The following is a 21,240-nucleotide window of genomic DNA, read 5'->3' as shown; positions in this document are numbered from 1 at the left end:
GTTCCAGGAAAACACCCCATTGCGATGCTACAGATCTACACAAGACAATTGTCAAACAAGCCTCCCTCTGCAGGAACCTGGGTTGTGATCTGCAAGCACACATCTTGGGAAACTTCCTGAAAAGGAGCTTCCACTGAAGTACACTTATTTTTATTTCTGTTTGTTTCAAGGTATTTTCAAGGTCATTGAATGAAACCCTGCTCTCTTGGAGATGGGTCCCTCAACACTTAGGAGACACGTTTCTGTGTCCTTTGTTTAACACTTTATCTGCCACATCCACTGAGGCATCCATATCAGTCAAGCTTCACTGTTCATGTAGTAATTTACCCTCTCTAGTGGCAGTACTAGAATKTACACTGCACTACCAACTGAGTTCCTTTGATTACAGTAGAACTGCTTCACTTGACAAGATATGACAACACCGAAACAATTACATCTAAGAAAATTAGCCACCCCAGAACTTCAATTAGAAAGATGTCCTTTATTAGACAGAAAAAAACATAGGCTATTATCTGTTTTATGTGACAAGATATACGGTACACTTGCTAATCAAAGTTGGTATCAAACATTCTTCAAACAATCCTACATTACACCTTAGAGGATGATCAGTCAAAGCAGTGAGCGGGTCACTGTACACTAGTGTTAGTCTCATTTTAGGATGGTGGAGTAGACAGCCCTAACTTCCACCCATCATATATTAGTGAAAGCAAGCTATAAAACAAGAACAGCAAATCCACCCCCCTTTCTCACCTTCATCAAAACTACTTCTTCCATCACCAAGATTCATTCATTTTTATCAAACACAAAATCAAAACTTTGAACAACTTTTAAGAAAGATTATATATGTTACCAGTGATGTAAAGTACTTCAGTAAAAATACTTTATAGTACTACTTAAGTCTTTTTTGGGGGTATATGTACTTCACTATTTATATTTTTGACAACTTTTACTTTACATTCCAAAAAAAATAAATGTTTTACTCCAAACATTTTCCCTGACACCCAAAAGTACTCATTACATTTTGAATGCTTATTAACAGGACAGGAAAATTGTCAAATTCACACACTTTTCAAGAGAACATCCCATGTCATCTTTACCGCCTCTGATCTGGAGGGCTCCCTTAACACAAGCTTATTTTGTAAATGATGTCTGAGTGTTGGAGTGTGCCCCTGGCTCTCCGTAAATTAAAAAAACACAAATATTGTGCTTTCTGGTTTGCTTAATATAATTAGAAATTTATACTTTTAATACTTAAGTATATTTAAAACCAAATACTTTGACTTTTACACAAGTAGTATTTTACTTAAGTAATTTTCTGTTCAGGCATCTTTACTTTTACTCAAGTATGACAATTGGGTACTTTTCCCACCACTGCATGTTACGTGTACATATTTGAATATACTTTAGAATGGGAAGGCCTCTGATGATGGTAAATGCAGTGTGGCACATATAGGACACACATACATAGATAACATACTGAATCACACTATAAACCMCTTTTACACAAAGAGGAAGAACCCATTACATTTTGAGGGCCGTATTTACATCAAACTTACATGGTCAAGTGGTTTTTCATATAGAGTATAATTTCTGTCACTAGTCAAATCTTGCATTCCATTTGTCAATTCACTGCATGGGTTATATTACACAAACACGGACAGTGCATGTATAGGGTTAAACTAAATACTCTTTAAAAAAAAAAAAGTGGATTTTATTATGAGAAAAAATATGTACAAAATAAACATATTTTCCAACTCTTGCCTTCAACCTACCAACATATTTTGGCTGTACAAATAAAACAATTCCTGTAAATAGCATTGTGTATTACATATTTAAATTTCCTACTTTATCAATCAAGTCTGATTGAATCCCTCCACCCCATGTAAAGTAACAGATCGGTCATAGAACTGGTTTCAGACGTCACCAAAGGTTCAGAGCCAGAGTACTGAGAGTAAAACCCAACATAGACAGGGTGCTACGGCCTTGAATATGTCCTAGGCCTGAATTTTGACACAATGGGTGTGCCAGAAAACAGTTTTTTCTAGTATGCGATTCAGTGACCGGTAAAAAATTGTTTCATGAAACCCACAACGACAAACTATTGAGATCCTGTATTACTCAATCCAGTCTCTGGACGAGAGACACTATTAGATTATMCGACTATTCGATTATTAACCAAATATTGGCTCATACTGTGAGTCAAGGGGATACGTGACAACCATAGCAGCGAGAAAGATTGAGGTGTTACAGAGTACTAGTAACAATCAGGAAGGCCATTTTATATCCAAAGTGCTCATATAAAGATCACATCTATACGGCCCAGTTTTGATTGGACGTAGTCGATAATATAATGTACTTCAAAATGTACTGTCAAATAGCCCTCTAAAGGGCCTTTACCTGTTTGAATGAGGTACAGTTAATGTTAACATCAGTGCCAATCCAAATATTTCCTGATACTGTAGCTGCAGTGACTGACAACACAGCATGATGGGATACTGGAGGACTAGGTCTTCTTCTTCAGATCCTCAAAGCGGCGTGACAGGTCATCAAAGTCGATGTCATCAGAGCTCGCAGTGTTTCGTCCAACTCCAAAGGAGGAAGTGGGAAGCGTGTCGGGAACTGAGGGCAGCTCAGGGAGAGCGTTGTTATCGTAGATCTGGGATGAAGGCCCGGGGCCTGTGGAAAGAACATAGGTTTAGAATGACATTACAAATACACCCCAATACAACCCTTATGCAAGAAGCAAGCAACAATATCGTTGAAGAGATTGACGTGTAGAAAATGAAATATTATTTGAAAACAACTTACCAGAGACCTGGGATCGATCAGAAGGTTTAATAGACAGCTCATCAATCTAAAAAATACACACACATCATGATCTCTCTACCCTGCCTGCATGTTGACATGTTAAAGTTGTATAGATACATGAGAAGGCAGAGAAAAACAAAGTTTGGATGTTAGTATGTGATTGGGGGAGGAATAATCATTGAAGTAGTGCATTGCAGAGAAAGTCAACACCGCTGGGGTAAGAATTAGCTCTTGCTTTTTGCTCATAATATAACTAACCTCAAATTGCATTCACTTCACTATGAAGAACATTGCTTCCCTGCCACATCCAGTAACATACTAGTTTGACAGCAAGCAGATCTGTTTCCGCATATTATAAATCACTCAGAGCATTCAAAAGASAGTCGTATGCAGTTCAGCACAAGGTAAGTGATTAGCAGTTAATGTGGAAACGGCCATAGCTGGTATTCTATCTGTTCTTATCCAATCCCTATCACGTCCCTGAAGCATAGCACTGTGCTGCAGAGACAAGRGATGGCACAAGCAAACTATAATGAACTCCTCTTCCCTGAAAGGTGAACTGGCCGTCTGTCCATCTGTCTGGAGAAGCAGAAGGGGCAGGGGGCTCTGACACTTACAGACTGGTAGGTGGGAGGGCAGCTCGGCAGCTCAGGGGGCGGCCCTCCTCTCATTGGAGGCTGGAAGTTGTTAAAGGCATCATATGTGCCAACAGAGGGGCCGTTGAACCCTATGGGGCCGGGCATCTAAAGAAAAAAAACATACATGTATAAAAACATCACATTCATATCAACATCTCTACATTTCTTAAAGCTGGAATCCTTAATGGTGAAACAGCCATGTCTGTTGGCGGTATTACAACAACAACGAAGTTACTGCAAACAACTAAGACTGTTTTCTTCCGCTCGTGACATCGTCGCACACGCGGAATAGGAAAGCACAATATGTACTGCTGCACGACCAATAGCGGCCAGCGGCGCTGTTTTCCCCCTACTGCGGACTCCATCTGTAAGCAACGATCTCGCCAAACAAGAGTGGTGTCATTCAAGACACTATTGGAAAAAATATGGTCTTACGGCTCCTTTGGGTGTTGGGTAGCTGAACGCTGATGGGGGGCCCATGGGCATAGGCATGGCTCCAGCGGTGAAGCCGCCGCCGCCGCCGCCGCCACCACCTCCTCCGCCTGGCTTCTTGAAGTCAGAGTCCACGTCTATGAGGTCAGCCTCCTCGCCTGTACACACCTCTGGCTGCGGGGGGGGGGGGGTGTAATTAAAATTAAATGTTATTCATCACATGCCTAGTTAACTATTTAGCAGTCTTAACGCTTGGGGGGGGCTTTCAGGGTCCTGTTGGTTCCAGACTTGGTAGTATATAAATAGTAGAGTCAGTCAGGGGGTGGGCACAGGAGAACAGACAGGTTATCATAATCAGCTACTCACTCTGACCATGGCGTCTGACTCGTAGGGCACGTTGTAGTTCTTGGCAATCTCAATGAGTAGCGCCCCACCAGATCTTAGGAGGAGCCTCTACACTCAGTTTGTGCATGAGCTATGGGTAAAGTAGAGAAAATACCAATCAAAAGTTTAGATAAGTTCAGATTGTAGAATAATAGTGAAGACACCAAAACTATGAAAACCACACAGTTAGAACAAAAAAAAGTTAAACAAATCTAAATATATTTTAGATTCTTGGCATTCTCTCAAACAGCTGATGAGGAATGCTTTTTCAACAGTCTTGAAGGAGCTCCCACTTTCCACCGGTCTAATGTCCAATGCTTGCGTTTCTTGTTCCAAGCAAGTCTCTTTCTTATTATTGGTGTCCTTTAGTAGTGGTTTCTTTGCAGCAATTCGACCATGAAGGCCTGATTCACACAGTCTCCTCTGAACAGTTGATGTTGAGATGTGTCTGTTAAGCATTTATTTGGGCTGCAATTTCTGAGGCCGGTAATTCTAATGAAATTATCCTTTGCAGCAGAGGTAACTCTGAGTCTTCCTTTCCTGTGGCAGTCCTCATGAGAGCCAGTTTCATTATATTGCTTGATGGTTTTTGCGACTGCACAAAGTTCTTGAAATGTTCCGTATTGACTAACCTTCATGCCTTAAAGTAATGATGGGACTGTCATTTCTCTTTGCTTATTTGAACTGTTCTTGCCATAATATAGACTTGGTCTTTTACCAAATAGTGCCATCTTCTGTATACCACCCCTACCTAGTCATAACACAACTGATTGGGATTTCTTTCCTTAATGCGTTTGAGACACAAATTAATTTTAAGGAACACCTGTTAATTGAAATGGATTTCAGGTGACTACCTCATGAAGCTGGTTGAGAAAATGCCAAGCGTGTGCAAAGCTGTCATCAAGGCAAAGGGTGGCTACTTTGAAAGATCTCAAATAGAAAATATATTTAGATTTGTTTAACACTTTTTTGGTTACCACATGATTCCATGTGTGTTATTTCATATTTTTGATCTACAATGTAGAAAATAGTACAAATAAAGAAAAACCCTTGAATGAGTAGGTGTCCAAACTTTTGACTGGTACTGTATCTTGAAGCAGACCATCTCAAAATGCATACCCTATCATTGACTGTCCCGATTTGGTTTGTCCTACAGAGCTTGCCATACTCCTTGCTGTATTTGGCACACAGCTGATCAGACACCTGTATGGAGAAAGCACAGTATCAAGGATCACAATACAGCAAAAAGTGTACAAACTGCATTAATTTTTTTTTTTTACTGAGGACTAGTTTCAAGTTTTATTAGTCGTATGTAGGGGATACGCACTGTATACATGGTCCAACTAAATGCTTACTTGCAGGTTCCTTCAACAATGCAACAACAATAAATAATAAAAGATAAGAATACGAACATCAAGTAAATGGCTCAGTAGAATAGAATAATACATAGCATAAGTATAATACAGAAAGGCACAATTTATAGTCCAATAGTTACATGTGTATTGGGGAAGGGGCAGGGGTGGGATGCAAGGGTTTAAATTAGGCAGTATAATAAGACTAGTCCAAGCGACTAGACATGTTAACGCACATTGCATACTACTCACAATTTTAAGCTCGTTGACCTCAGACTGCAGACGTGGGGCTGCCCAGATGAGAGTGGACACAGCCTCCTGCAGGCCAGGGTCCAGCTCCCTGTCAAGAAACAGACAAATAGGTGTTAAGGACATGGCGTGACAGATCTTTTCACTCGTCTGAAAGCTCAAATGAAAAATGGTCTGTAACATCATGGGCCAAAAGGGAGACATAAAATTGTATTGTATGATGCAAGGAACCACTTTACAAAATACCTTTATCATTACCATACAGAGAATCGTAAAAATGTAAGCCACCCTCCGCCTATTGACTTCTTTGCATATGTCAAAAAAAAATAGAACACAGCCCCTTAAAAAAAATACATGTTTTGTCACACACCAGATAGGTGCAGTGAAATGTGTAGTTTTACAGGGTGAGCCATAGTAGTACTGCAGCCCCTGGAGCAAATTAGTGTTAAGTAACTTGCTCACGGGCCCATCTACAGATTTTTCACCTTGTCGGCTCGGGTATTCCAACCAGCAACCTTTCGTTACTGGCTCAACGCTCTAACCTACAGGCTACCTGCTGCCCTTTTAAGGCTCTCCTGGAGAATGGTTGGCAATCCTTAAAATAGCGTAAATCATTTTTACACTTACAAACAAATACTATTTAATGAATAAGGGATCAAATGGCTTATGTCGGCTACTTCAAAGCAAGGTAAATTATTAACCATATGAAGGTTTTCGTGGATCACTATTGACAGGATAGGAGTAATTTCAAAATTAGGCTACTCTTAGGGCCGGGGCGATACTCATTAGTACCGTGGCATGGAAACAAAACACAAAGCGGATTTAACGTCTTTAGGAAAACAGCCCTAATGTTGGAAACAAACATTATGTTGTCATCCAGTCATTTATGTATTTTCTAAGCTACAGCACACAATATTTTACATACAGCAGGTTTTTAAAAAGGAACAAAGAATTGGATCCGCTTCGGGTTTTCATTTTTGCCATGGAAGAAATATTGCGCCACTGGTATCGTCCAGGCCCTAGCTATTCTAATAATATGTTTTAACAGTCAGAATGACATGCCCAATGTTGAATAGAGGGGAATAGAGTCAACTCCCAATTGAGCGTTTGAGATGCGTTTTTTATAACAGGAGTAGGTTAACGCTTTCATCTGCGTGAAGGTAATTTATTCAAGAGCGCTAGACAACATAGGTCATCGGGACCTGACATTAATACATGCTATTAGCTAAATACTTAACTACCAAGATACCTAACTAAATAATAACTAATGTTTTGAATTGGCTAACTAGTCTGTTTGTTTGTCTATCATTATTTTATAGGCCATAGTCTAGCTGCTGCAATCTCTCCCCGCAGGCCCAATGACACTGGCATATACTCATGGGATGCACACATGACTTTTCCAGGATTTTCATGGCCGTATGATCTGTTTGTAAACCAAAAATGTACTGTCTCTGGGCAAATAACTCACTAACTAGCAAGGAATATCAACAAATACCCTGTCAATGCAATAATTCTGCTCCGATGCGCTTTGCAGAAATTGGGAGAACAGCGCGCAACACATTGCATGCGGAAGACACTGGTCCAATTCTGATCGGAGCAATTTTAGGATTTAATTTTTTTGCATTTCCATCCAGACAACTTACAGTAAATCTATATTCTTCTGGTCCAACTACTTGTTTTACCTGTCCCGGACAAGCATTAAATGTCAAGCCCTGAAGGATAAACTCAAACACCGATAATAGGGCAAGGAGTTTTTCCTTGACCAGGAGAAATTGTCTCTTCTTTCAATTGCCTTTACTCGATTCCTTGCATCCTCTCTCGTCTCGGTCTCAAAACGCATTGGAAGAGAAGTCCCAAGGCTTCTCCCCTCATCCAATGTGTTTTGAGGAGGCGGCAAGGGGGCAAGGAAATAAACAATTGAGAAAGAGCCTCCTTGTCCGAGTCCTCTAGGCTGGCTCATTTACTTCATGGACTGGATGAGGCCAAAGCGAGCCAGCAGCAGGTCACAGTACAGTTCTAGGATCTCCATGGCCTCTACCAAGTAGTCCTCTCTGATGATGTGCTCCACACGGATCCGTGCTCGCTCATCCTTCCCTGTTGACAGGTAGTCTGCAATTTCCTTCCGCGCCTTCTGAGCTAGCTCAGCTACAAAGAGACAGAAGATCCATTCTGTAAGCATTTATTTTAAAGACAACCCGAGATACAAAAATGTCAATTAACAGAGACGAGGCTACAGCTTGCACGTTGTTTGTGTGTATGTACAGTACCAGTCAAGAGTTTGGACACGCCTACTCATTCATGGGTTTTTCGTTATTTTAACTATTTTCTACATTGTAGAATAGTGAAGACATCAAAACTATGAAATAACACATGGAATCATCTGGCAACTAGAGGTCGACCGATTAATCGGCCGATCATGACAATCGGAAATCGGTATTTTTGGGCGCCGATTATTTTATTATTATTTTTTTAAATAGAAACGTTCAAAGTTCTTGAAGGTTAGTCAATCCGGAAAATGTAATGTTTTAAAGTAATGATGGACTGTTGTTTCTCTTTGCTTATTTGAGCTGTTCTTGCCATAATATGGACTTGGTCTTTTACCAAATAGGGCTAAATTCTGTATACCACCCTTACGTTGTCACAACACAACTGACTGGCTCAAATGCATTAAAAAAGAAAGAAATTCCACAAATTAACTTAAGGCACACCTGTTAATTGAAATGCATTCCAGGTGACTACCTCATGAAGCTGGTTGAGAGAATGCCAAGAGTGTGCAAAGCTGTCATCAAGGCAAAGGGTGGCTACTTTGAAGAATTTCAAATATAAACTGTAGATTTTTTAAACACTTTTTTGGTTACTTCATGATTCCATGTGTTATTTCATAGTTTGATGTCTTCACTATTCTACAATGTAGAAAATAGTAAAAAGAAAGAAAACCCTTGAAATGAGTAGGTGTGTCCAAACTTTTGACAGGTACTGTAGTTGCCAGACTCACTTTTCTTTTTCTCCAAGAGCTTCAGGCGATTGATCACCAGTCGGAGATTGACCCGGAGTCTTTCTGCTTTGAATCCTCCACCGAGCATGATGGCCAGCTAAGGAAACAAAATAAGTTGGTATTAAAAAGAGGAGCCAATACATACAGGCAAGTCTGACTATTTCTTTGCCACACTGACATCACCCACCATATTGTTTTCACCTATCCTTTGATCAGAGAACGTGAAGATGAAGGAGGTGAGGGAATAAGGAGAGGGAATAAGGAGAGGTTTCGACCCTAGTGAGTCATCACCATCGTATGAGCGTGTTGATGGCCACACCAGTAACTACAGGCAGGTAGGACTGAAGCGGGCATATAAAACAGACAGCCATTGAGCTAACAGTAGTATCCACCCTCTGAAACGAATAACTGGCTAACTTACATCGCCTCTATCAGCAATTCAGAAAGCATACACATTTTACTTAGCTTAATTAACAAAATCCACGTTCATGGATCACATAGTAAAGGAAATGGTTAGCTAACTAGCTAGTTTGCACAACAAGGATGAAGAAATCTAGTTAGCTAGCTACTAGTAGTTATGCTAGCAAGATAGCTAGCTAACGTCAGCTAGTTTGATAAACAAAGCAGTGATGTTAGAATCAAAACGTTTCCAGCTAGCTACAGTAATGTTACCTATAAAAAACGATCAACCAATAAAAGCATAGTATATATAATAATGTACATTTTATATCTAATACACAATTTGTTTACATTACCTGTTAGGATCGTTAGCTAGGTAAARAGCAACTTGTCGAGTTGCTTGACTTCCGTGAATGTGAGCCTTCCTATCCCACAAAGAAACAGATGACAGTGACGTCACGGGACATTTTCAAAACGTGGCCGGTTTACACCTGCTGTTTACACCACTAGAAGGCGATGGTGGATTGGAGAGGCATAAAATAGATTTCAAAGAAATTAGACCCAATGCCATAAATGTACAGTACACTAGCTACATAGCCAGATATGTTTTGAGAAAGACAACCACAATATAGCTGGTCAAACTGCACAGGGCAGCAAGACCGAGTTTCAAAACTACACCCCGCAGCTCTTTTTTCTTTAGATCATAAAAGCCCTTTAAATATTCACTCACATGAAAAAGAAGCTGCAAGTAGTAGTAGTGTGAACTTTGAACAAGAAGCACTAATTTAATCAATTATTTAGCTAAATAATAATAATACACGTTTTTAATAACGTACACCGGAGGTGCAGTAAAATGTGGTTTTACGGGATGTCTACTCATTCCGAATACCTGCGGGTTTTCGCTCCTCCCTTGTACTTGATTAATGAATTAAGATCACATTAGTAAGGAACTCCCTTCACCTGGTTGTCTAGGTCTTCATTGAAACAAAAAAAAACAGCAGACCTTCCATGGAATGAGTTTGGCTCCCGTGTTACAGGGTCAGCCATAGTAGTATGGTGACCCTGGAGAAAATGATGGTTAAGTGCCTTGCCCAAGGGCACATCAGCAGATTTTTCACCTGATGCTCACAGATCGATTAGCTGAACAGATTAATAGTGTGAATCTAATTGGTCACAAAAAGTTAGAATAAATTACATTGTGACAAGTTTAGCTTTTTTTATTGCAAATTACAAACTTGCGAGCACTGGTTAACATAAATTGCAGCTTTCTCTTTAAAAATCTGTACAAAGAAATACGCATTACCATAACACATACATCATCATAACAATCTAAATGTTACAACTTGAGTTTGCTGGCTGAGACTTCTTTGTGTTTCTTCTTCTTGGAGCCCGGGTCCTTGGCTCCTTTGATCTGGCTCTTCACTTGGTCTTGTAGTTGGGAGAAGAAGGCGGAGGAGGAGCGGAGAGCTTTATCCTTCCCCTCATCCTTGAACAGAACAAATAAAAAAAAGCTCAACATCTATTTTTAAGAAACTATTTACAACTGTGACAGCTGAATCCTAGCTATTGTAATAAATACAAATGAAAATGTGTGGAGTACACAATGGCCTTATCAGTCTATATTGATCACACAAATATAATGGAGGGGCTTTCATTTGAAAAACAATGTTAACTAAATATAAAAACGAGACATGCAGAAAGAAAACACTGACCTTTAATAATGTTGCTTTGCCTCCCTTTGTGAGTTTCTTGAGGTTTTCTGCCACCTCTGCTTTTGATTGTTTCTTATTCTCTCCAGTTCTGTTAGCCTCCTTCAGTTTCTGTCTCTTCTCCTTCTCGTGGATCTTGACGCGCTTCACCTTCTTCTTCTTGCGTCTCTCTCGTTTCTTGTCTGTGAGGGTCTTTTCAGAGTCACCCAGCACGTCTCCAGCCTTGTTCTTCCCCTAAGATCAGAAAGGAAACGGTGTTACCCTGGCCTCAGAAGCATCTACTAAAAGGCTACTATGATGGAAAACACAGTAGTTCATTGGTTGTCTTCAACCCTTGAATGCTTTTGTACACGTCAGTATACTCCACTAGAATACGATTTCCCATAACATGAAACATTATGGAGAGGGATGCATGACAAACCTTGACTTCCTCTGGAGCCAATAGAGTGGCATTACTGGCACTGACTGGAGCAACTTCCTCCATAGCAATAGAAGGCAAATTGGAGACAACTTTCACTTCAGGAACAGGCTGCAGGACACAAAGAAAAGGTCAAACATATCAACACTGTGCAAAAGTGTTCCCTTCATTATAAACTGGGTGGTTCGAACTCCGAATGCTGATTTTCTGACAGCCCTGGTATAGCACTGTATTCAGGTATGACAAAACATTTATTTTTAAACCACGGCCCAGGGCTGTATCCAGGCAGTCCGCCATGCATAACAGCCCTTAGCCGTGGTATATTGGCCATATACCACATCCCCTTGAGCCTTATTGCTTAAATATAGCATCTTTAAAAGACAAGCATAAATTCTGGTTGTCATGCAAATGCTACAGTTTTCCACATAAAACATACAAATACATGACAAAGTACAGAACAATAATAGACAAGAACATCATAACATATTACATTAAATAAATAAGTTATATATAGGAAAGACAGAGACAACAAAAATACTACTTACGCACTATTCTTATATACAGTACAGTTAAATTAGATCTTTAAAAAGATTAGAGATGCTGTGATACAAGATGCTTTTTTAAAGCAACTCACCGGTTTGGGTGTGAAGTGGAAGTTAGAGAGAGCATCAAGTTTAAGGAATAGAGAATCCATGAGCTTTTGAATTTCTGCATGGGCTGGGTTTTCTTCATCCTCTGTCTTTTGCTGAAATACAAGGGAAATAGATAGAAATAATATAAATAATTCATTCAACAAACAAAAAATGCTTTAATTGCAATATAGAAAAAAGCCAAGTATGTTCACACTAAAATATAATGGAATAACTACCTGATTCTGCTTGAGGTACTCTTGCTCATAAACCTCTGCAAGGCTCAGCTTGCTCTTCTCATGGTCCAGAGTCAGCCTCTTCTTGTACTCAAATACCTCTTCCTTAGGCTTCTCCTTGCGCACCACATCATCCCACACCTTCGAAAAAAATACAAGACAGAAAATAAAATCACCTTTGAAATGTGCCAATGTGGTTACATCGGAACTAAATACTGGATAGACCTATACTTGTTCTACCCATTTACTCAATGAAACGATGATGACACATTCAGCTGGATCCAACTGAGAATAGTTGTTCAGTTTGTCAAGATTGAGTTATGTCTCTAGAGACGGGTTAGCTAACAACGTCACGAAAACGATGCACGCGATTCAATGGTGCAGACGTTCGTGTGATGTTGTGATTCTGAATGGCCAGATACAGTAGCTAGCAACAATGACTGACGCTGCCATGTGGAGAATCATAGGTGGCTCTTTTCAGCTAGTTTTATCTTGTTCTTGATACTATGTCTTGTTTTGAATGATGTCTATGCTAAAATGGCTCAAATTCACTAGCTAGCAAAAACTATAACAATGTACTTGAAAGACAAGTTCTCATTGTGCAAATGTATGTTTTCAATAAACAGTGGAGACGAAATATAGTTTACATGTTGTCAACAATCTAAGCCAACCCAGTCTGTTTTGCCCCCTAGTTGAGCATTGGTCAGTTTCGTTGCTAAACAACCGACCGTCTATACACTGACCTGGTCTTTAATCCTCTGCTTGATTATGTCCTCCAGCTGCAYAGTGGTTTCCTCTGTTACAGCAGGGGCTGAGAGAAAACAGAGCAAAATGTTACCTGACTGAACAAACACCCTCTCTAACACACACAAACTTGCAGTAAGTAAAATACTAAACCATCTCCAACGGGACTGACAGCTAAACTGAACAGACTGACAAGCATGTGGTACGTACCCATCCTGGAGGCCGAGTCAAATGCCACATCCACCTCAAGAAGGCTGTTCTCTGGACGAGTCTGAGCAGACACCTCTCCTGTTAGTTGCCATGGCTTTTCTCCCATGGCAGCCTTTTCCAAATCCTGTATCTTTTCAGCCATCTGTGTACGGTAAGAATTTACCATTTCATTAGTCTGCTACATAAAGTTATATATACGGCAGATGAAAAAAATAGTAAATTAAATGACACCCAACCCAATTTAGATATTCTAAAACAGCCCCTGAGGAAAAGCTTGCCTTGTCTTGTCGTTTCTCAAAGGATGATTTGGGTTCAGGTTTTGTTGCATTTTGAGACTTTCCTCCAAAGATGTCCACCATGTCTTCTCCCTCACTGTCATCACTTTCTGCAGGTAAGTTAAAGGTCACCCGTTTCAAAGCCTCCTTGGCTTGTCTGCACTCTTCATCCTCAACGAAGTCCCTAAAACAGCAAAGGAACAAACAACTCTTATCTTAAGTACAAAATTAATATCCCTGCCCTATATTCCTTTTTGATTCCAACCATGACATTCATATGAGATTCCTGCATCAGCCACTTACTCATTTTCTTCTTCTTCGTCATTATCATCACCTTCTTCTTCTTGCATCCCATCTATACTGTTTTTCTCATCCTCTGCGTCTGATTGGTCAGCTGTTTGTGCAGGATCATCATCCACAGCATCAAAGAAGTCTTTGTACTTCAGATTCCTGGAACTTTTCAGCTACAGAAAGAACATAGTACATTAATAGGAATTCAGCGTGTTTGTCTACAATAATGACCAGAAACACCACAGAACAGTAGCCAGGCCTGGCAGAGAGAAAATCTATGATACATACTGTGCTTGTTTTTTTTMTTTTTTTGGAAGAAACATCTTCACAGAAGAGGCCTATGTCATCATCATCTCCAGAGGGCAAGTCCTGGAAGTAGTCTACATCACCGTCCCCCTCCTTCCCCTCCCTTCTGTCCATATCATCCAGAAAGGACTCCATCTCTGAGAGCTTGAAGAACCTGTCATCAACCTCTGATGGAGGACCCAGTGGTTTTGACTCTCTCACCGCTGAGCATTTCTTCGGTTTAGCTTGTTTTTCTAATGCGTCCACATCAAAATCTAGATCAGAGTCCTCGTCTGTGTTATCCCCTCTCAAGGCATCCATAGCAGTTTTAAGCATGGGTGGTTCTTCTCCTTGCCCATCATCTTCCAAATCACCATCTCTCGTCTCCTCTTCACCATCTTGTTCAACCCCTTCATCTGGCTCCTCATCAGCATCCTCTTCATCAAACAGGATACTCAGAGCTGTATCCAAGGCAGCCTGACTCACTGCTGTCTCAAAGTGCTTCAGCACTGCAGTATTCTGGAGCTCCAGCTCCTGCCATATCTGTTCCTCGTCAAAGTTCTCAACCACCAGCTGGTCCAGAGGGCTTCCCTTTGAGCCTGCTGGCTCGTGGGTTTTGTGTAAATCATACAGGGTCTTCGTGAGATACGTGAAGTCTGTTGCCACGGCACCCTGAAGACTATACACAAAGAAAAAATACAAATAGCAATGTTTGTTAGTATTCTTCAAGTAGTACAGCGGTTAGTAACGTTAGCAGTCTTCTTCAACCAACTCTGGCCTTGAAAACCCACGGGGTGTGCAGGGTTTTGTTCTAGCCCAGTACCCATACCTGGCTCAACTAATCAAGTGTAGCTAAATTACTAGAATCAAGTTTATCGGTGCTGCTGGGCTATCTTTAAGAATATTTGATGACGTGGTATGGCTAACCAAACAGGGAATGCTTGCAGATGTTTGCTTGCTATATGCTAGTTAGCCTTAGCATTGTGTAACGATGGCAGCAAGTAAATTAATTGATTTAAGTTAAACATATCTGGATATTATTATAAAAATGTTGCACTTACCTAAGAAAATGTTCTGGATGTGCAGTTTTTATGTTTAGTAGCGTTAGACAGCACTCCAACGTGTTACCTATGTCCCCGGTAGCCATCGTTGTTCCTCACATGTGGACATGTGTGTAACAAGAAGATATGCTCCCCCCGGAAACAATCTCTGTTGTGCTACAAAGATCCGGATAGCAGGTCAGGTTAAGATTTAGCAAGCTGGATAGACAACATTAATATCTAAAATAACTGTATTTACAAATGCAATGTACGGTTTTTAATTGAAAAGCAATATAAGTGTGCTCTATCCCATTGTCTTGACATTCAAAGCGATTCGCTATCCTAAGTTGCACGATTTTTCGAAAATATGGCGGCGTCCGTGTTGAAGGTTGCACGTAAGTATAGATAGCTGATATGTGATAAATATTGTTTCACATGTCAAAAACAGTCTCGTTAGACTTGATCTCAGGCTACACAACAAAGTAAGTTAAATCCTCCGTTGTTAGTGCAGATGTACTTTTAGCAAGTGTTCTCTGTTGCTAGCTGCTTGACTTATCCAGGTAGCATATTCAATCAAATAAGACCCGTACTCCGGAAAAAAAAACAGCATGGCATGGTATGGCTGTACTAAACACTTAATTAATTTTGTTACAGGTCTCTCAAAGTGTGTTCGTCACACTTATTCTCCAACCCTGAGGACACTTTCAACCTCAACACCACTCTGCCAAGGTATTCCAGGATCTGTCTGGAAACTGGGAAGGCTAAATCACATCGCTATAGCTGTACCAGACATGGAGAAAGCCACTGCTCTTTACAGAGATGTGCTGGGGGCTCAGGTCAGCGATAAAGTTCCCCTTCCTGAGCATGGAGTCTACACTGTCTTTGTGGAGCTGGGTAACACCAAGCTGGAACTGCTGCACCCACTCGGGGAGAAGAGCCCAATCACAGGCTTCCTACAGAAGAACAAATCTGGTGGGATGCACCATATCTGCATTGAGGTGAGTCAGTCTGAGCAATGCTGCATATGCTGTTCAGCCCACGTGAATGGGCTGTATTTACTCACTCTATCCTTGTCTCCTCATCTGTTCTCTAATGGAATTGTATGTTATTTTTGTGATTTCAGGTTGATGATATCAGTGTAGCGATAGTGGATCTGAAGGCTAGGAACATAAGAACCCTGTCAGCTGAACCACGGATAGGCGCTCATGGGAAACCTGTCATGTTCCTCCACCCAAAAGACTGTGATGGAGTACTTGTGGAACTGGAGCAAGCCTGAATACCCACAGGTCTCATAAACTCTGTAGTTCACAATTATGCGGTTTGGAAATTGATTCATTATAGCACTTTTTCAACCAGTAATAATGATAGCAAAGGTAGATTAAAAAAAATATATGTTTAATACCAGGGTTTTGATCCATTTAAAAAAAAATCTTTATCTTCATTAAAAGTAAGTGTCTATTTGCCTCTGCTGTGAATAAATTATATGATTGATTCTAAGCACTGTATGGTGTGTAAAAAATGTCAAATGTATTAATTAATTTCTCGTGCAAGTCAAACGTGAAGTGTACATAGATAAATGTTTTTTATGTGAAACAACTCAACATTTCTTTTCACACTGATTTTAACTGAGATGATAGAGCTGCTGGGAAATATTTATTAGGAGCAAATTCAATAATCATGCACCTTTCAGCTGGCTCTCAGAGGAATGCTCTCTCTCATTGTGAAGAAAAGCAAAATGGCCTTTTGATTTGCAACTTCTGATAATTTCATTTGAGCTTGCTATGCAACAGGACAAATGTCTTAATATAAAAATGTATAAACAGATATGTTAAGCATATATTGAGTGTAATAAGGTTGTTTCAGTGTACTAAAAGCATTTACGTTTAATTGCATGGACATTTTAAGCAGCCTGTCCAGTCTTATCTTTAGTGTTGCACCAGGCTGTTGGGAATTGGAGTGAAGAAATGCAAAAGGAACTTCCTCACAGTTTCTGCTTGAATATAAATTCATAGCCTTTAGCATATATTCCTAATGACATTAGTCAGGCTCTTGTTTTGGAACTACATTTCAGGCAATATGTTTATGTCGCTGACTTTCTGCAGTGTTAAACATGTAATTGTTTAATTTGCTGTGAAATAGGCACATTCAGTAGCTTTGCCCATCATTTGTCACCAGTCTGGTGCCTAGATCAACTCATCCTCTGCAGCAGAGATAACTCTGGGTCTTCTATTCCTGTGGCGGTCCTCATGAGCGCCAGTTTCATCATAGTGCTTGATGGTTTTTGCGACTGCACTTGAAGAAACTTTCAAAGTTCTTGAAATGTTCCGTATTGACTGACCTAAAATAATGATGGACTGTCGTTTCTCTTTGCTTATTTGAGCTGTTCATGCCATAATATGGATTTGGTCTTTTACCAAATTGGGCTATATTCTCTATACCCCCCTACCTTGTCACAACTGACTGGCTCAAACGCATTAAGAAGGAAAGAAATTCCCCAAATTAACTTTTAAGAAGGCATACCTGTTAATTGAAATGCATTCCAGGTGACTACCTCATGAAGCTGGTTGAGAGAATGCAAAGGGTGGCTTTTTGAAGATACTCAAATATGAAATATATTTTGAATTAACACTTTTTGTTACTACATGATTCCATATGTGTTATTTCATAGTTTTGATGTCTTCACTATTATTCTATAGTGTAGAAAATAGTATAAAGAAAAACGCTTGAATTAGTAGGTGTTCTAAAACTTTTGACCGGTAGTGTATCTTGATTACATAACTATTCAACCCTCTGACAGTGATTACAGCTGTGAGTCCTTCTGGGTTAGTCTCTTAAGAGCTTTGCACACCTGGATTGTACAATATTTGCACATTATTCTTAAAATAATTATTCAAGCTCTGTCAAGACATTTTCGTGTCTTGCCATAGACTTTCAAGCCGATTTAAGTCAAAACTGTAACTAGGCAACACAGGAACATTCAATGTTGTCTTGGTAAGCAACTCCAGTGCATATTTGGTCTTGTGTTTTAGGTTATTGCCCTGCTAAATGGTGAATTTGTCACTTAGTGTCTGTTGGAAAGCAGATTGAATCAGGTTTCCCTCTAGGATTTTTCCTGTGCTTAGCTCTATTCCGTTTCTTTTTATAAAAGAAATAAACTGTAGACTCACACAGTGAGTCCTTGCAACTTATTATGTGACTTGTTAAGCAAAGTTGTACTCCTGAATTTATTTAGGCATGCCATAACAAAGGGATTGAATTATTATTGACTCAAGACATCTCAGCTTTTCATTTTTAATTAATTTGTAAAAATGTCTAGGAACATAATGTCAAAGTGGAATTATGTGGTATTGTGTGTAGGCCTGTGACACAAAATCTCAATTTATTTCGTTTTAAATTCAGTCTGTAACACAACAAATAATGTGGAAAAAGTCAAGGGGTGTGAATACTTTCTGAAGGCAATGTAATTCTTTCATAACTTGCCACTGGAGCAAAGATTAATGGATTCTATTGCGTGATATGAAGTACGATGGTTTCCAATTTCGTCCTCATTCTGTTATGTAATGTCATTTTGCTAAATATGATCACTCAGTGAGCTGCACACGGATGCATTAGGAATTATTACTGGCTTATAGATACATTCACTCCCCATTCAGTGAAATTTCTTTAAATTCGTTTTTAAACAAAAATGTCACCCTGTTATATGGCTGGTTATCTTAGGTAAAAATAATATAACCTCTCATATCCAATTATGCAACAATAACATTGTAGTTACTTTTGCCACTACCATAAAAGTGATTTGAAAAGTGAAGAAAATATGATTGAGTTTTTTTTCTCCCATCTATGCATCATTTCTGTTAGGCTATAGATTGGCTATAGATTGGCTATAGCCTATTAATTGTGACCAACACAAAATAAATAGGATGTCAAATTATGGTGTTTTGTATGGATCGCAATGCACTCTTTGTAAGCCTATTTTTTTTTTCTCTCCATTACCTTTTCCGTCTCGGTGATCGGGTGGGGTTTGAGTCTAACGCCTCTGGATGCCGCCACTCCACCGTAACGACCAGAGAAACACCGATGTTTTACAAACTCTGTGGGAAACCCAATGGGGAGAACTGCAGTGGGGTCTTTATACACGTTCCGGGGCCGCTTCAACTGGTACTTATATTTTTCAGATTCCGGGGCTGGTCTGCTTTCTCTCGATGTAATCTGATCCCGTGCAAGTGTCTTGGAAGCATCATCAGCTTTCACAATTCTAAAAGGGAGGTGACTTGAGCGACCGAAGAACATACGTTGAATTCAGCAGGTAAGATAGTGTGGCCTTCATTTAACTACATAGAAATGTTTGATTTATCATTACCGGTGTGTCGAAAAGAAAGGTGCTTTTTGGTCCATTATTCCTAGAGCATCTTTTGAAGAGAGCGGACAGCAACCATGGCATAGGCTCATCATCTGCAACTAGCTCATTCACCAATATGGATTTTTAACCGCCTGTTCGACACACTTTTAATGCGGGTAAATGTGTCTAATTATTCAATACATGCTGCGTTCTCATTTGCTTAATTGCTGGGAATGTAAACCTAATCTGAACAAATTGATTGTCAAAATTGTATCTGTAATTTATGGTGTTATATGGAGAAAAACATTCCGTGGCCACATCTACCTCAGATGTCAAAATCGTAGCATAAAGTAGCCTAGCCATTGATAAATATTGGAAAAATTATATTTTGTTGACTTGTGTAATTGTAAGGTGATCTATGCCCTCTCTGTCTGTCTCTCTCACACACTCTGTCTTTCTTTCTTTCACACACACACACACACACACACACACACACACACACACACACACACACACACACACACACACACACACACCAGCTCCATAACCATGAACAAAAAATGGACTGCTAATGAGAACTGTCTACTTTTGATGCTCTTAGTGTTGATTTATTTTGTCTGTTGTGTACCACTCTGTTCCAGAGCTAGCCATACAAGAGGACAGAGCAGACAGCACACTCACTGTAATTATTTTTGGTGTGTTGTTCTATAGAAACTCAAGGAGACATGTCAGGGTTGGTAAGCTCAGTGGAGTCAACTCATGTCCGGTATGTCTGATGCTGCTGCATATTGATAGAAATGTATTTGAAAGCCAACATAAAAGAAAGCCCAACTAAATCTGAAATTGGCCTTTAAATTAGACAAAACCATGTTCTGATTACATTTTGATTGTCCTTTAGTCAGGCTTGGTATGAATTATAACTGCTTCAAGGCTGTAGAATTGTAAGATGACAGCTTAATGACAGCATGTTTGGAATTTTTGCCTTAGGGGTTTGATGTCAGTCTTAGCGCAATACAAATTTTAATGAAGGTCTTGATGTTTTTATTCATTTACACTATATATACACAAATATGTGGACACCCCTTGTAATTAGTGGTTTCGGCTATTTCAGCCTCACCCATTGCTGACAAGTGCATCAAATCGAGCACACAGCCATACAATCTCCATAGACAAACATTGGCAGTAGAATGGCCTTACTGAAAAGCTCAGTGACTTTCAACGTGGCAAGTCCGTTCGTCAAATTTCTGTCCTGCTAGAGCTGCCCCGGTCAACTGTAAGTGCTGTTATTGTGAAGCGGAAACGTCTAGGAGCAACAACTGCTCAGTCGCGAAGTGGTAGGCCACACAAGCTCACAGAACAGAACTGCCGAGTGCTGAAATGCCTAGCGCGTAAAAATCTTCTGTCCTCAGATGCAACACTCATTGCCGAGTTCCAAACTGCGTTTGGAAGCAACGTCTGCACAATAACTGTTGTGCTTCATGAAATGGGTTTCCATGACCGAGCAGGCGCACACAAACCTAAGATCACCATGCACAATGCCAAGAATCATCTGGAGTGGTGTAAAGCTCGCTGCTTTGGACTCTGTAGCAGTGGAAACGCGTTCTCTGGATTGATGAATCACGCTTCACCATTTGGTAGTCCGACGGACGAATCTAGGTTTGGCAGATGCCAGGAGAACGCTACCTGCCCGAATGCATAGTGCCAAGTGTAAAGTTTGGTGGAGAAGGAATAAGGGTCTGGGGCTGTTTTTCATGGTTCAGACTAGGCCCCTTAGTTCCAGTGCGGGGAAATCTTAATGCTACAGCAT

At 40.1% G+C, this 21,240-nt stretch overlaps 3 protein-coding genes across 4 annotated transcripts; 1 reads left to right on the top strand and 2 right to left on the bottom strand.

Moving 5' to 3' along the window:
- Window positions 1-1,888: 1,888 nt before the first annotated feature.
- Window positions 1,889-9,701, bottom strand: LOC112080890 (IST1 homolog). Its single transcript, XM_070442744.1, is given in 11 exon segments — window positions 1,889-2,676; window positions 2,809-2,854; window positions 3,426-3,551; window positions 3,882-4,052; window positions 4,245-4,311; window positions 4,313-4,353; window positions 5,382-5,465; window positions 5,867-5,954; window positions 7,828-8,008; window positions 8,859-8,955; window positions 9,614-9,701. Coding segments are annotated over 10 exon segments (1,065 nt in total). The 5' UTR covers window positions 8,947-8,955; window positions 9,614-9,701; the 3' UTR covers window positions 1,889-2,503.
- Window positions 9,702-10,459: 758 nt separating this feature from the next.
- On the bottom strand, window positions 10,460-15,201 carry LOC112080889 (U3 small nucleolar ribonucleoprotein protein MPP10). The gene is made up of 11 exons (XM_024146818.2): window positions 15,116-15,201; window positions 14,058-14,733; window positions 13,782-13,942; window positions 13,482-13,662; window positions 13,204-13,345; window positions 12,993-13,060; window positions 12,253-12,390; window positions 12,019-12,129; window positions 11,388-11,495; window positions 10,970-11,200; window positions 10,460-10,743 (listed from the first exon to the last, which is right to left on the bottom strand). The coding sequence occupies exons 1-11, from the start codon at window positions 15,199-15,201 to the stop codon at window positions 10,594-10,596; spliced, it is 2,052 nt and encodes a 683-aa protein (XP_024002586.1). The 3' UTR covers window positions 10,460-10,593.
- Window positions 15,202-15,222: 21 nt separating this feature from the next.
- LOC112067775 (methylmalonyl-CoA epimerase, mitochondrial) lies at window positions 15,223-16,557 on the top strand. 2 transcript variants are annotated; one of them, XM_024146819.2, is made up of 3 exons: window positions 15,223-15,292; window positions 15,749-16,092; window positions 16,218-16,557. In XM_024146819.2, exons 1-3 carry the CDS (start codon window positions 15,223-15,225, stop codon window positions 16,368-16,370), a joined length of 567 nt encoding a protein of 188 aa, XP_024002587.1. In that variant the 3' UTR covers window positions 16,371-16,557. The 2 variants fall into 2 exon arrangements, with proteins under 2 accessions (XP_024002587.1, XP_024002588.1); XM_024146820.2 differs by having other exon boundaries at window positions 15,262-15,489.
- Window positions 16,558-21,240: the final 4,683 nt, after the last annotated feature.

The sequence above is a fragment of the Salvelinus sp. IW2-2015 genome, unplaced genomic scaffold, assembly GCF_002910315.2.
Source record: "Salvelinus sp. IW2-2015 unplaced genomic scaffold, ASM291031v2 Un_scaffold16568, whole genome shotgun sequence".
Lineage (NCBI taxonomy): Eukaryota > Metazoa > Chordata > Actinopteri > Salmoniformes > Salmonidae > Salvelinus > Salvelinus sp. IW2-2015.
Note: the sequence above shows the minus strand (reverse complement) of the source record. Positions and strands in the feature narration are given on the sequence as shown.

Coding starts and splice junctions, on each gene's coding strand:
- LOC112067775 (XM_024146819.2), top strand. CDS start 15,223: ATGTGTGTAACAAGAAGATATGCTCCCCCCGGAAACAATCTCTGTTGT. Junction 15,293..15,748: donor TACAAAGATCCGGATAGCAG/GTCAGGTTAAGA, acceptor ATTTTGTTACAG/GTCTCTCAAAGTGTGTTCGT. Junction 16,093..16,217: donor TGCACCATATCTGCATTGAG/GTGAGTCAGTCT, acceptor TTGTGATTTCAG/GTTGATGATATCAGTGTAGC.